The following is a 16,169-nucleotide window of genomic DNA, read 5'->3' as shown; positions in this document are numbered from 1 at the left end:
TTCTGCTTAAGTGTGTGTATCTCATGGAACCTTGGTTAACCCTATGGCTATATCTGTCCTCAAGGAGGGGACATGACATCTTCCTGTGGCATGAGGGGGTGCACGTAACCAATTGCTCTGCATTGCCTGTGGAGTAGGGACCTGCTGAATGTGGGAGACTGATGCACATGACTGAAGTTGATCTTGCTTTGTCTTTTCTCTGTATAAGCAAAGCATTGTTCCATCCAGTGCTTGACTGTATTGTGTTTTCTTTGGCAACTCCAATACCAAGATAAAATGGGCAGAAGTGTTTAGATTCCTTCCCTATAACTGGTAGCCGGTGTGTGGTGTTCTCCTTAACAAGAGTGAGTGCCTGCAGAGCAGTCAGGAGGCTTGATAGTGGTCTGATGGAGAGATCACAGTAGTGTGAGGGAGGATGATGGTGGTGGAAGAGGTAACACTGTCTTGGAGACACTGATTGGATAGAGGGGGGTGACACAGAGAGAAATGGCAAGAACGACTATGGAATTCCCCACTCTTTCACCAAATCAGATGGTGATTCCATTCATTGAAATAGCGCATCCTAGAAGGCATCTGGGCTTGTGGAGAGGCACATGGGTTCTCTTACATAGTTTGAAACTTCCAAGAGGATGTGCAAAGTAAGAGATTACACATATGAGTCTGGATTTTAGAGGTGAGGTTTAGGTAAGAGACATAAGCTTGTAAGATATTTGCATGTCTGAGGATGAGTGAGGTTGAAGAGTAAGAAGAAAAGAAGGACTAGAGGGAAACTAGAGGAATTTTAGTATTTTTATGGCTAGCTCTCAGAATATAGGTATGCACAGATGACTGTGAAGGAACTACCAGGGTAGTCAGAGAAGAAACCGGGAACTTGATATGTCATTAAAACCAAGAGGGGGAAAAGATGCTTTGAAGAAAGATAGTCACAAAGGCTAAATTCTGATAAGAGGCCAACTCGTGTGGCCAAAGATCTAAACAATGTCTGTTGACTTACTAATTTAGAGGTAATAGGGCAGATCTTGGGAAGAGTTTGTTGTTATTGGAGTAAAGGGGGTAGACCTCAGATTAGAATGGATTGATTAGCAAGTGAAGAGGAGGGAAACAGCACATCAAACCCTCGACGGGTATGCTAGTCACACTCCAGGAGACATTCTACATTTAGGAAAATCTAGAAGTGGGGTGGATAAATCACTTGAAAAATGAATTCAATCAGGTTTTAAATTGCAATTGAAACAACTTTCAATTACATGAGGATTATTTGCGGTAAATTTCTAATCTCCCATCCAGTAGACACACAAGGCATTACCAAGAGTAAACAGGAGAGGTGTGGGGAAATGTAATTAATTTTAATATTCGCCTAAGCATCATGGAATTAGGAAGGCAGATATGTTCTGAGTAAATCTTATCACGTGCTTCAAAAACTTGATAAAAATGGTTCTGAAATTAGCTAATATTTTAGCTTATATGTACCACAGTTGAGCTCCATTAATGCAAGTAATTCATTAGCTTACCATTCTTTCTAAAGAATTAGTTTTATTATACCTATACCTTTCTCAGAATGTTCTGCTTTATTTATCTTAAGTAACTTTTTTTACATTTCCTGGAAATAGAGCTCCTAATGAAAATAACATGCTTTTTGTTTCCTACATCTGCAGCTTTTAATTCCCTTGGACTTTTCTGTAGTGCCCTTTGTTAATTCATTTCACTCAACAAATAAATATTACACATTTCCTCGCGACCAGGTGCTAAGGACTAGGATATTAATAAGACACAGCCCCTGCCCTCAAGCAGCTGAGAGTCTACCTCCAGCCATTCCAGTTAAGGGAGACCTTAACTGGTATGTCTCGTTTTCACTGATTAATAACTGTATAATAAGAGAAACTCATGCTAGATATTTTGAGATGAATGTATATCTTATTCTTCTGAACATCTATATACTTTTTTTATATTTTATTTTAAAGATGTGAGGTACAATTCAGGGTTAGGTACACAGATGTTCGTTATACAGGTGCCCTTATTGATGAAGTGTGCATCTCCCCACTGGCTACATAAGTTTTAAGAACAATTTATTCAGTGTATGGACAGTAATTCATACAGATCCTTTGCAAATATTTCAGACCTGTTGATTCACTATTGTCCACTATAGTCTACATCATTCATACTTTATTTGCCTTGGGACATTCTTTTTGTTGTTGTTGTGTATTGTTATTTAACTTTTACATGTGCTTATCTAAATTAGATACGTCTTGAGGACAAAGATTATTTGCAATTTTACTTATATCCTACAATTAGAGACTGAATGAAGTAAAAACTGAAGGTAGTTTGATGTGCACCACTGATTGCTACTAATTCTTGTATTTTTGTTGTTGTCTTGTATTTTTGTTCTTAATTCCTTGCTATAGGCCTCTTCTTGGAAAATGAAAAGGAAGCAGAGTCACAACTTTGTACAGGAGTATAAGGTATTGACTGAAGTTGAAAACGGAAACAGTGATCCAGATATTGTCCTGGTAAGATAAACTTTACTCACTAAATGATACCTTGAGATTTAGTCATGAAGGATCCATGAATGCCTCAAAGTAACTGAAATATTTAGTTGGATGGCTTAGTTTTAGATGAAGAAATAAGACTTAGAAAAGTTTGTTAATTTACTTGCCCAAGGTTACTAAAACTAGTAGAGATATAACTAGAACTTACACCTGCTAACCCATAGTCCATAACCCTTTTTCCATTTTAGTTACCAGGGTGAAAAATCTTTAATATATATGTAAATATATAACAGTTATATGTATAACTTGAAGATCATCAGAAAACCTTATTACCAAATCCAAAGCATATGAACCTTTCTGGGATTTGAAATTTGGACTCTTCCCAGAGGTGTGTTCTGAATTGACTTAAATTAGGCAATTGCCAGAAGCCCTATAGACAGAAATCTATTAAATAAATATGGACGTGCTATCCACTTACTATTATAGATAATACGTCAGTCCCTGATTCTAGCTTGATAGTTAATATCAAAGAGCTATCTATCTGGGCAACTGAAGAGTAGAGTTGCTCGGCCTTCACTGATCCAACTGTCAGAAGCCCTTGACATTTAGGAAGAATTGATTCAAGTACTTGACTATATGAGAAACACTTCATCTGTGAAGCCACATTGTCCATTATGTTATATAGCATCCACTGTGTTATAATTTTAAAAATACTAAAACTGCATTTAGACATTAGAATTTAATGTCAGGAAAAAGTCTATTTGGTATTTTCTTTTATCAAAATATAAATTTTGACCCAACTACTCTCAGAAGATCGAAACAGGACTCTTACTTATCACCATACACAAAAATCAACTCTAAATGGATCAAAGACCTAAATGTAAAACCTCAAACTAGAAGAATCCTAGTAGAAGATGTAGGAAACTCTTAGGCATGTTGGAGTAGGCAACCAGTTCTTGATCAATTCTCCAAAAGTGAATGCCATAAAAGATAAGATAGACAAGTGAGATCTCATCAAACTGAAAAGCTTCTGCAAAGCAAAAGAAACCATCAAGAGAGCGGGGAGACAGCCCACAGAATAGGAAAAAAGATTTGCCAACGGTATATTTGGCAAAGGCCTAACATCCCGGTTCTACAAGGAACTCAAATGTGCTGAAAGGGGGGAAAATCCCTATTAAAAAGTGGACAAAAGATATGAGTAGACACTTCTCAGAAGAAGACATATGAGCAGCCAACAGATACATGAAAAAATGCTCAGCCTCACTAATCATCAAAGAAATGCAAATCAAAACCACACTGAAATACCACCTAATCCAGCCAGAATGGCCATCAGCAATAACTCAGAAACCAACAGGTACTGGAGAGGATGCGGGGAAAAGGGAACGCTTCTACATTGTTGGTGGGAGTGTAAACTAGTACAACCTCTGTGGAAAAAACGTGGCAATTTCTAAAAGATGTAGAAATCAAGCTTCCATACGACCCAACAATCCCCCTTCTGGGAATATACCTGGAAGAACTCAAATCACTGTAGAAAAAAGCATACCTGCACACACATGTTTATTGCAGCATTATTCACAACAGCAAAAACATGGAACTGACCGTGCTGCCATTGAAAGAGAACTGGATAAAGAAAATGTGGTACATATACATGATGGACTATCATGTAGTCATAAAGAAGGACAAAATCATGGACTTTCACAGCAATTTGGGTGGATTTAGAGTCTGTTATACTTAATGATCTACCACAGAACCAAAGATCTGGTACTACATGTACTCATTCATAAGTGGACCCTGGACATTATCATAATACTGTAAGATAGCATCGGCAGTAGTGGAGCACTGCCAGCGGAGGGAGGAGAGCTCACATAACAGCAATAAGGGTACCTGATCTCAAACTAGGTGAAGTGGGGGCCGAGGCCCAAACTTTACCTAGACAGTAACTACTTAGGTACCCAACCCTGAATTGTACCCTACATCTTTAAAATAAATTTTTAAAAAATCAATAAAGGTAAAACAAATAATAATGCCATGTCTCTTTACTTCTTCGGAGCAAAGTGTTACAAATCCTTCCCTGCGAATCTTACTCTCCACCATGTGCTTTGCTGAAATTTCAGTCTTTGTTTTTTATGTAGCCATTACTTTGTCACCTCTCTAAGCTTTGCACAGAGCTTTGAGCAAGTGCTTTTTCATGAATTAAATGTGACATTTGTATTAAAAATATTATCTTTTAATGTATCTTTCTCAAGTTCTTATGTTACTCATGTGTGTGCTATGATTTATTTGTGTCTCTGTGATCCTAGCAGGATGTCTGTTTTCAAACTCTTGGTGTCTAATTAACTTGGGTAAATATGTATTATTCAGGGACACACATTAATTTCTGTTTGACTGTAGTTGCAATAATTCAAGGAGGAAATAACCTGAATGCTTTGCTGTCTGTACTTTCTTAAACTCAAATTTAAAAAAGATTCTTCTTCATCCCTGTGCTCCTCCCAGTTATCTTCTAATTATAGCATGTGTCTGTGTGTGTCTGTGCGTGCTCATGTATACATGCATGCTTTCATTCTGACCCTGTGTGTGCTAAATCTCAAGAAGGAAGGCACTCAGTGCCAAAGTAGTGCAGAATGTTGTCATTTAAGGAGGAACTATTAACTACCACACAGGACACCTTCCCATGATCCTTGAAGGTGGTATTTATTATTTTGGTGAATTTACTGGTTGTGGGACCTAGGACCTTATTTTTAGGTATAAAAGACTCAGAGACGTAGTATATACTCAGCACACCAAGAAAGTTCATCTCACAGGAATGATTTCACATTATCCAAATTCATGAGACTGTTGTATAATGCCATAATGTCAATTTGAAAGATAAATACAGCCTCAATTCAACTGGAAGGCACATGTTGACTTAAGCTATGCATTCTGTCCCTTTATGCCAATTTACATGGGCTGGCCAATTAAAATCTAACAGCTGCTGGTGAGCTGGGTATCTGAATATTTAAAAGCTGCCAGCTAAGACAGCCAGCTGTGTACACCTCCTCAAAAGGGGTGACAGGGATGATGTTACCAATACAACAATAATACTAGAAGGATACTGACTTGGGAGACTTTTGCCCCGTACCTGCCTGTGGGTCTGTAACTATTTTTTTCATGCTGTCTAAAAATCAACTTCATTCTAATTGACACATTTTCTTCTTTTGCTATGTTAATAATGCCTATGAGTCTGCCCTTTGGAACTATTATTTTTTCATAGTAGGGCACTTCCCCCGGCTATGTTTTGGGCAACACCTCATTCTGGTTCTTGTAGTAACAATTGTGCGATTTTAAATGAAATGATAATAGTATTTGTTACTTTTCACATTCATATTTAATCTTACCATTGCTGATTATTTCCGCCATATGGTCATTCATTCTCCAGAATCACCTCACTGCTGTGGCTCACTGTTACAGCAGCTTTTTTTTTCCCTTAACTTTTGCCCTCCCTACCCCACTTCCATTCTTTTTTTTTTTTTTAAGTGAATTGACATTTTATTTATTGTTTTAAAATTTTTATTATTTTAAAGCATTTGTAAATTTTAGATTCAAGGGTTCCACATATATTCATTACATGGACATATTGTGTAGTGGTGAGGATTGGGTCACAGGTGGCTGGCCCATTCCTCAGACAGTGAACAGTGTGCCCCGTAGGTAGTTTCTGAAACCTAGCTCCCCTCCCTACCCCCCCCTTACTAGTGTCCCCAATGTCTATTATTTCCATCCTTGTGACCGTTTAGCTCCCACATATGAGTGAGAACATGCAGTGTTTGGTTTTCTGTTTCGGAGTCAGTTTACTTAGGATGATGATCTCCAGCTCCGTCCATTGTTGCTGCAGAGAACACAATTTCATTCTTTTTTATGGCTATGTAGTATTTCATGGTATATATACTAGGTAGCCATAAAAAATGTGGTGTATATATATACACCACATTTTCATTATCCACTGATTGGTTGATGGGCATTTAGGTTGATTCCACAGCTTTGCGATTGTGAATTGGGCTGGGACAAACATGTGGACGCAGGTGTCTTTGTTATAGGAAAATCTCTTATGGACATCAGCCTAGACAAAGAATGTATGGCTAAAACCCCCAAAACAGATGCAACTAAAAGAAAACAAAAAATAATAATAAGTGGGACTTAATTAAGCCAAAAAGCTTCTGCACAGCAAAAGAAATAATCTACAGAGTAAAAGGTAGCCAACAAAATGGGAGAAGACATTCACGAACTAAGCTTCTGACAAAGGACTAATATCCAGAATCTACAAAGAACCCCATTCTTAATTCAATGCTCTTCTAATTGCTTTTACTCTAAGCCTGTGGTCAACTGAAGCTATTAAAAAATGCATTTTTCTGTTTCCTCTTTTTCCTAGTAGGGCAATCATTTTTTTCTGGTCATTTTTAATGTCTTGTCACTTTCTTCTATACCATGCGTCACATTTAACATGCTTCCAAATCATTCGTGTGGTGATGGGCTTCATTTGCTCATCTCCAGTTGCTTTTGGTCATGTACTGTGTTAGTGTCACTTATGTGACTTTTTCCTTTTTGATATTAATTTATGTTTGATCTTTTAGCCACTGTAGGCTGTTTCAAAGACCCATGCAATGAGAGTGTTCTTGGTAATACCTTGGACATCATTTGAAGCCTTGGGCATTTTCAGCTGGAATTCAGTTAAAGCTCCAAGCATTTTCTGGGGATTAAAAAACTGTCATGAGAATAATGAGGAGCTTTTGTTAAAAAAAACAAAACAAAACAAAACTTAATCCTCTTCAAAATGCCCCAGATTGCCTCCCAATTGGACCCGTGAAGACATTTGGTGTGGGTCTCCATCTGCACTACAGCAAACTTCTTTTATTATTTTTCAGTCTTATTAGCACAACTACAGTTCTCTTTACATCTCAGGATTACTAATGTGATCCAGATTTATTATCTCTGACCGTATAAAACTAAATTGTTCCGAAATACTACTGTGTGTGGATGCATGTGTGGTCTGGCAGAGTTAGACTTTCCTCTTTCTATCTGGTCCTGATGAAATTCAGGTACTGTTCTTCCCATGTTTCATCATCTCTTCTCACCTTTTAATAAACTGAGAGCCAAGTACTCTTTTCATCCCTATTTTACAGATGGGGAAAAGAAAACTTGCTAAAGGTCGCACTGCCAGAAAGTGAGCACCTAGAACCCCGGATGTCTGACTTCAGTTCCTGTTTTCTTAATCATACCTCATGATGGTGTCTCCCTTTGGCTTCCACCTTCATAACCGTCCCCTTTGTCCATTCAAACAGCCCATTTCACTCAAGTCAGTTGAAGTGTACGAATATGCTTTACTCAGGTGTGAGAATGTCATATTCAAATTGACTAACATGTATGCTGCATTGGCTAACAATAAGCATTTTGGCTTAGACAGGTTTCCAAAGTTTTATTTTATCTTATTATTTTTTTTCCAAAGTTTTATAAATGGATGTCTCCAGCCAAGAATCAAGAATCAATTTTAAAAGACCATTCGACCATTCACTCTTTGCCCAGATTAAGCTAACTTCCCTTTAGTCTGTTTCTCACCTTCTAGTCCCTAAATCTGACCTATACAATGTAGTTCTTAAGACCCAGCGTTTCTCTTTCTAGTCGGCCTAGGATCCCATAGTAGTCATCAGGATCATCTCAGAATCTCCACTAATTCCTGGCTTATCCAAAAAAAAAGCGTGTCCAAGATTATCCTCTAGTAATATGGTTGTGGTCATAACTTTACCACTGACCCCTCCCATGAACTAGTGATGCTTTACCCTTGGCCTCCAGATAAGCTTTCAGCTTTCCTGGCTTCCGTGCTCAAAACACATGTCCTGCTCTCTCTTTTAATGAATACGGGATATTCTCAACTATTTTCTGCCGCAAGCTTCCAAATACATGTGTAAAGCTCAAATTTATTCCAGTTAATCCCAGATGGGAAGAAAGTAGAAATTCTTTTATTGTGCCTCTTATAGGTATGTCAACCTTTGTCAGGAGTATCGATGTCTGACTAGATGTTGCCATAGTTCTGCTTTTATTGGAGCAGTGCCCTGTGGTACTGCTGTAATTAAGGGCTTAAGTTCATTTAAAAACTCTAGTTCACTGCTATGTAATAAATAGGTGTTCATCTTTACTTCAGGAAAACTCCATATACCCCAGAACTGGGAATCGATCTAGTGTTATCTGTGCCCCCCAAAAGTGATGTGATCTGATCAAATGTTACTATACTATTAGAAGCAAAAATAGAAATGAAACAATAGGACTAAATTACCCTACATCTTGTCAAACAAGTAAGCAATCCATTAAAGTTATGTCACCAGATGAGAAATAAGAAACTAATATGGAGACTAAACATTCTGGGGGATCTTTTCTGAAAGGCAACTGGGAAAATTAGGTTGCCAGACCATAACAGATGGTCAGGAGAGCAAATGATCAATTTGAAGAAAGCTGCAAAGTTCAGGAACACCAGGGAGATAAAATTACCAGTGCCAGCAATTAGAGAAGTTGAGTAGGAATAATTTGCTGAGACTCCAGTCAAAGCGATAAAAGTACTAACTTTATTTTTAAAAATAATAAAATACACGTTCATGTTTTTATTCACTTGGCAGAACATAAACTCCAAACTAACATCATGCAAATTTTCTAATTCTAATGTGAAGCAACATTTACCTTTTTCTTAAATACTGGTATTTGTTGTTTTTTTCATATATTATAATAATAGCTTTTCAGGTACGATTGTGAATATCAGAGGCATAAACCCAGGTTGCTATGACATGAGATAATAGCTATGGTATGGTTATATTAAGGTTTGATTAAACCTACCTGTTTAATAACCAGGTACCGTACAAACTTTTGATTGGATTAAGTGGTCTTTTTGCCCTCTGTGGTTATTAAAGTCATTTTTTTTTTTTTTTTTTTTTTTGGCTTGCAGCTGGCCCCAAAAACAGACTCACAGATGAATTTGCTTCATTTTTCCAATCTGTAAACATTTTTAAAAACTTTATGACTAATTCACCACTGACAGAAGTATTTCAAGAGTTTGGCAATGAAGCCTCTGGTACTTATTATGAAAAATGTTTTGGTGCCTAGTGCAAAGTGTGGCACTTTCTGGGGTCAAGATATATGTGTGAATAAAGCAATAAGTTGGTACAACCATCTCCCTGTCTTGGAACTGAACTAAGTTTTTTATCAGTTGTACCCTGTTAGCTCTCTGGGACATCTTTCAAAAGAGGCTGATTCCAGCTCAAAGACAACAATATGCTTTGAATCTCTAGGGTTAGTGACAGGGTCTCCATGGGATACTATAAAAACTAAAGAATGTCTGGAAGATCTGATGAGTTGCCGACATCTGGGTTTGTTGTTTTTTTTTTTCCCAAACAAAACCAACAAGTACCCCATTTGGGCATCAGTACCACATGACATTGAGTCATGAAATGAGATCGAAAAGGTGACTAAGTAACCCAAAAACAGGCAAAAAAAGAAGAAAAGCAAATAATATGCATAGCTAGTTTCTAAGTTAGCTGCCTTTACCCTAAATGTTTATTATTTTTTCTGACTCCTAATCAAGTTTTTTAAAATAGAAGATTGCATTAATATTGCAGTAACATTATTTCAGATTATAGAAGTTGCCTTTATTTCGAAAGCAGGTCATTTATCACTTAACTTTCTTGGTTGATGATGCTACCATTGCATCTTTATGAACCTGTATAATGCTGTGATTGTTGTTACCAATATAAAAAATTTTATGAGTATCCCCTTTACAAGATGCAAAGCAGAGTTGCCCCAAGGCTTTGGAGGAAAATAATCTTTACTCACTCCCCTTGGCATTATTCATCAACTCACCAACAGATTTACAGACAGACACAAAAACAATGTGTGATAGCCTCGGACCTAAAGGAAAACCTCCTGGGTGATCATAATGAATCTAAATATTCAAGTGCCAGTGTGTGAACTACAAGCAATCATAAGCCAACTAACCAAGACAGTTATCAGACAATACTATGTTAGAGATATTGAGGGACATGCACATACACAAAAAAGATATGATCCTTGCCCTGAAGGAACAGGGATATTGGAAGACAAAACCTTGAAGTAGTGTTCTGTGGTGGAAAGGAGACAGGGTCTGCGCTCATGACAGCCTGACCCAGTTTCGAATTCAGACCTACATGCTGTTTGTCAGTTATATCAACTTTTGATCCTGGGAATGGGAAGAATAATATCACCTACTCTCAGAGTTGATATTAGAATGAATGGAATGATTTATTTGCAATAGAATGAAATATTTACATTGTAAAAAGTATTTTTCAAAAAGCCACCTTCTGTAATGCTAGAGAAGGCAAACTCAACCTTTATTGGGTGAGTCAAGAGAATGAAAATTGAGAAAGTAAATTTGCTTTATGGAAGAAAAAGAACTAAAGAGTGACCGTGTGTGGAGAATGGAAGGGGTGGGGAAATTCCAGCAGCAGAAAAACTTGGAGCTGAAGAACTGGGAAGGTATACAGAGAGAGATCAGGCAGCCAGCAGTTGAAGAAGTTAAAACATAGGTATTTACCGATCATTTAAAATTTGTATTTTTCTCTGCATGTAAATTGTGTAAACGTTTTAATGCTTTGTAGATTTGAATTTGTTTTAGGAAGATAGAGCCAAGTTTTGAGTTTTGGTTTGAAGTATCATGGTAAGAATCAAGGCTACTACAGGGTCCCACTTCTATCTGGGTCACATAGATAAGATACTTGGCTATTGATAATAGTAATAATAGTAAACTTTATTCAACTAACTGCTAATAGTTATTCAGAGGAAGGAAAAAAATCAGTATGTACTGGAATAACAATAACAGCAACAACAAGAAGATATTTTGGAAAGAGTGGGACTACTTGTCTTAAAAAATGATAGATAAAACTTTCAAGATGCCAGGGGTGGTGGCTCGTGCCTGTAATCCCAGCACTCTGGGAGGCCAAGGTGGGAGGATTGCGTGAGCTCAGGAGTATAGGATCAGCCTAGGCAACATAGCAAGACCTCATGTTTACAAACAAATTTAAAAATTACCCAGGCATGGTGGCATGCACCTATAGTCCCAGCTACTCAGGAGGCTGAGGCACAATGATGGCCTGAGCCCAGGAGGTCAAGGCTCCAGTGAACTGTGATCAGTGCACTGGAGACTCCAACTCAAAACCAAAACAAAACAAGACAAAAAAAAAAATTCAAGAAAGGAAGAGAGAAGAGAAGTCATTTCTAGTGGAAACTGCATGGGCTAAGGTGTAGAAGCAAGAGTATATATGGCACAAATGGAAAATCTGAAGAGAACATTTTGATTATAACAGGATGTTTATTAAGAAATACTGAAATTATGTCTAGACAAATTAGAATCACATTGAGAAGAGCTTTGAAAGCCACATGAAGAGGTTGTAATTGCAATAGTAAGCAGGCAGGACCTATGGGAAGGTTTTGAGAAGGAATATCTAATTATGGAGATTTTACTTTAAAAAATTAATCAGCCTAGACTGGAAAGAGAAGAAGTTAAAGACCAACAAAAACAAGTAGGATGTTGCTGCCTGAAAAATGGTATAAGAAGACAGAAAACTTAAATTTGGAGGAAAAAATAGCACACCTTGGTAAGAATTATGGAAAACTAAATAATAAAGGAAGTTCTGAGATGGCAACCTGGAACAAAGATGGTGTTGTAAATAGAAAGAGCAGAGCTGACCAGGGAAATCTGACTAAATCTGACTAAATCAGCGAGATACTTGGATGTGTCATGAGGTCAGTCAGAAATAACTGGAACAAAGGTGAAAGTTAGGATGGATGATGCTGATGAAGCCATTGCTTGCATAAAGTAAGATAGCTTAGCTTCTAAAATTTTAATAGATTTGTTGAAAAATTGAGAGTAGACAGAAAAGGAATAAATTACCCAGAAAGAAGGCTATAGAAATCAAAAGAGGAAAGAATTCCAAGACATCTTGATGCTTCCCTAACTTAATAAATGACACCACCACTCACAGTTACTCAGACCAAAACCTGAGAGTCATCCTGAATTTCTCTCCTTTCTCACCCTTCACTCAACCCATCAACCAGTCTCGATTAATCAACCTTTAATCATCCATCCCAGTCTGCCATCTCCATAGCTGCCACCTGGGCCAGCTTACCAACATCTCTCACCAGGGCCACAGCAGGAGCCCTATAAATCACCTCACTGCTTTCCTTGGCCTCAGGGCCTAAAAATCTGAGTATTCCTAAAATATAAGTCAGATTACACATCCTCTTTAAAGCCCTCTAATGACTTCTGCTCATACTTAGAACAAAGTTCAATGTCCTTGCTGTGGCTCCCAAAGCCCCAGATGACCTGACTTGATGTCTTTTGAGAACTCAACTCCCACTGCTCATTCCTTCTTTCAGTCCACTTTACCATGATCTTCACCTTGATTTTCATTGGTCTCCAATACCCTAAGATATATTAAATGAATAAAAAGATACATGTGTAATATAATATCAGGTCACACAAGTTTTGTCAAGAAAAATACCACAGGTGAGAGAGGGTAACACTGGCCTAAGTCTCTTCCTTTGTCATTCCTACCACCTGGACTCTGCTCACACCACCTGCATCACCACTATCAGCAACACACATATATCTTCATGACTTGATTTTTGTGCTTTATTTTGTTCTGTGAGTATACTGAGTGTCAGTTACTGTCCTAGACACAGGAGGTCCAGCAGGGGGATAAAAACAGACAATCCTCCCTTTCCTTTTAGAGCTTCCAGTCTACTTGGGGATCAGACAACAGACAAGATGAATAAGTAAAATATGGTGTGTAATAGATGATAGTAAGTGCTAAGGGGGAAAACAAAGCAAGGAAAGGGGATAGGAAGTATCTTTGTTGCATAAGGTAAACATGAGTTTTACTTTTTTTTTATTATAAAGATGTAGGGTACAATTCAGGGTTAGATATACAAACATTGATTATGCAGGTACCCTTCTTGATGAGGTATGCCCCTCCTTCCCCTAGCAGTTTTCCTCAACTGCCAATCCCACCCCCTCTCCCCTAACAGTTTCCCATTACTGCCAAACACTTTCTTATTATAATTGTTCAAGGTCCACTTATGAGTGAGAACATATGGTACTCTGTTCTTTGTTTCTGTGATAGATCACTGAGTATGATCAACTCCAAATCCATCCAAGTTGCTGTGAAGTCCATATATTTGTCCTTCTTTTTGGCTGCATAATATTCCATTGTATATATGTACCACATTTTCATTATCCAGTCCAGTTTCAGTGGGCAGCATGGTTGGTTCCATGTTCTTGCTATTGTGAATAGAGCTGCAACAAACATACGTGTGCAGGTATCTTTTTTGTAGAATGATTTTAGTTCCTCTGGGTATATTCCAATAGGGGAATTACTGGGCAAAGACCTAAATGTAAAAACTCAAACTATAAGAATCTTAGAAAACGCAGGAGACACACTTATGGAAATTGGAACTGGCAACCAACTCCTATTCAGAACTCTAAAGTCCAATACCTTAAGAAATAAGATAGACAAGTGGGACCTCATCAAACTAACAAACTTCTGCAAAGCCAAAGAAACCATTAAGAGAGCAGGGAGGCAGCCCACAGAATGGCAAAAAATATTTGCCAACTATACATCTGACAAAGGCCTAACATCTAGGATCTACAAAGAACTCAAACACACTGCAAGGAAAAAAACAGCACCTTTAAAAAGTGGGCAAAAGACATGAATGAGTTGCACTTTTAAGTAGAGGGGCCGAGGATGGTTCCACTGAGGGGATGCGTGAGAAAAGACTAGAAAAAAGCAGGGAGAACAAGCCCTTCTGTAGCAGACAACAAGCCAAAGACCTGCGAGGAGTGTGCTTGGCTTATTTGTGGAAAGGTGGCCAGAGAGGAGAAAAGGAGGATGTGAGGTGAGAAGAGAGAGGCAGGTCAGATTATGCAGGAATTTACGTTACTCTCTCTTTCACCTATATTATTTTTCTTCACAGAACTTCCATGATTTGATATTATATTACATATTTATCTTTTTTAAAAAATTTACTGTCTCTTTCTGCCTCACCAGAAAATAAGCTAACTAAAGGGAGGACTTTGAACTGTTCACCACGGTGATGTCTGACCCACACTAGGAACTTGATGTTATTGGATAAATTAATGAGTGAAGGGGAGGGGCCTAGAACTAATGCAAACAACTTCTTTTGGCAGAAAGGCATTTACTAGTCTGATAGCCTTCATGGATCCTTGATAACAATAAGTGCTTGAGGTAGGCTTGAAGGAGGGGTAGAGGAATAGAAGAAAGGAGACCAGATAAAGTGATATCATCCCAATCGTAAGCTTCTTTGACAACAGCTAAATTATCTAGGTGTTACACAGCTGCCTGTAGTGTATTCTTTTTTTCAACTCTCTAACTTATGATTTATTTATCTTCTTAAGTAGATACTTTACAAATCTAAGCATGTGGTATTATGCTGATTCATTGAATCCCTTGGAGAACTGACAAATTCCACCCTGCTCATTGTTAACATAATTTTAATTAAGGTGTCTTAAACCCCATGTTAAGACTTAGCTATAATCTCATTTACTGTGTGGGAGGTGTTATCTGTTTCATGATTTAGGTAAAAATCGTAGGAAAGAGATATCTTCAAACTGCAGAGTACGAGACACAGTTAAGTCTCAGTGATTGAAGAACATTTCTGTAATGAAGTGAATTAATGTATGTGAAAGAACTTTGTTAAGTAAGATCAAAATATACAAGTAATGTCATTGAAAAGACAACTGCATGTCTTCTTGTCTTGAAAAAACTGAGCACTCAAAGCTACAACTATTTTGTAATATAAGGAAGAAGCATCCTATAAAATCAGATATTTATACTGTGTTATTTAAGAGGAAATACTGTAGGCTGTGAATTGTTTATCTAAAAATCTTTTAAACATTTCAATGCTTTCTATCTAAAAAATAAAGAAAATACAGGAAAGAAAAAAAGAGGAATCTCTCCTGTAATAGAGACGGTAAAACTTTGTACAAGGAACATTTTTGGGATGAAGAAGCATGTCTAGCCCTGATGGAAATAGTCCTAACAAGGCAGAGCTCATAGCAGAGAACTGTAAACAATAGAATACAAAAATAATTAATTTCCTGAGGCTGTGTTAAGAACACCATCAACAAAAATTAGCTTCTGGGAGTTCTGTCATTTTTGTTAACTTTGGATACTTTCATCTTGTCTGATTTCTTTATAAGGAAAAGTTACCAAAGAAAACGAACACTTCTTGAGTATAATCATCATGGATTATAACAAAATGGCTAAATTTAAAGGCATTAAATAGTTTCTCTTACAAGCTTTTCTGTGGTTGCTATTAACTGTTGTTGAAAATAGTCTATGCTGCGTATATACTGTTCAAAACAATATTTAGTTCAAAGATGGAGACACTTAATATCATGTAGATTTTCTTTAGATATCAGCATATCAGAAGAAAACTTTAAATTTTATATTGCATCAGAAATAAAGCATACATTTTAAAGTTACTTTCAAGGTTTTTACAAAATGAATCGTAAAAATATGCACTTTGATTACTTCCTGGAGTATGTACTTATTTACTGTATAAATATGAAAATATTTTGAAATAAACAAAAGTAGCTTAGAAGCAGCTTTATTCCAC

The 16,169-nt window shown here is 37.3% G+C and overlaps 1 protein-coding gene across 1 annotated transcript in view; it reads left to right on the top strand.

Annotated features, from left to right (window-relative positions):
* MORC1 (MORC family CW-type zinc finger 1) overlaps nt 1-16,169 on the top strand; it is a gene marked incomplete at its 5' end in the record, with an annotated part of 83,767 nt that overhangs the window by 36,327 nt on the left and 31,271 nt on the right. Inside the window, one exon of the mRNA XM_008065393.1 lies at nt 2,403-2,507. Coding sequence (XP_008063584.1) covers nt 2,403-2,507 — 105 coding nt within the window. The remainder of the gene's footprint in view (nt 1-2,402; nt 2,508-16,169) is intronic.

This window comes from Carlito syrichta, unplaced genomic scaffold, assembly GCF_000164805.1.
Source record: "Carlito syrichta isolate Samal-C Ts95f unplaced genomic scaffold, Tarsius_syrichta-2.0.1 Scaffold308266, whole genome shotgun sequence".
Taxonomy (NCBI): Eukaryota; Metazoa; Chordata; class Mammalia; order Primates; family Tarsiidae; genus Carlito; species Carlito syrichta.
Note: the sequence above shows the minus strand (reverse complement) of the source record. Positions and strands in the feature narration are given on the sequence as shown.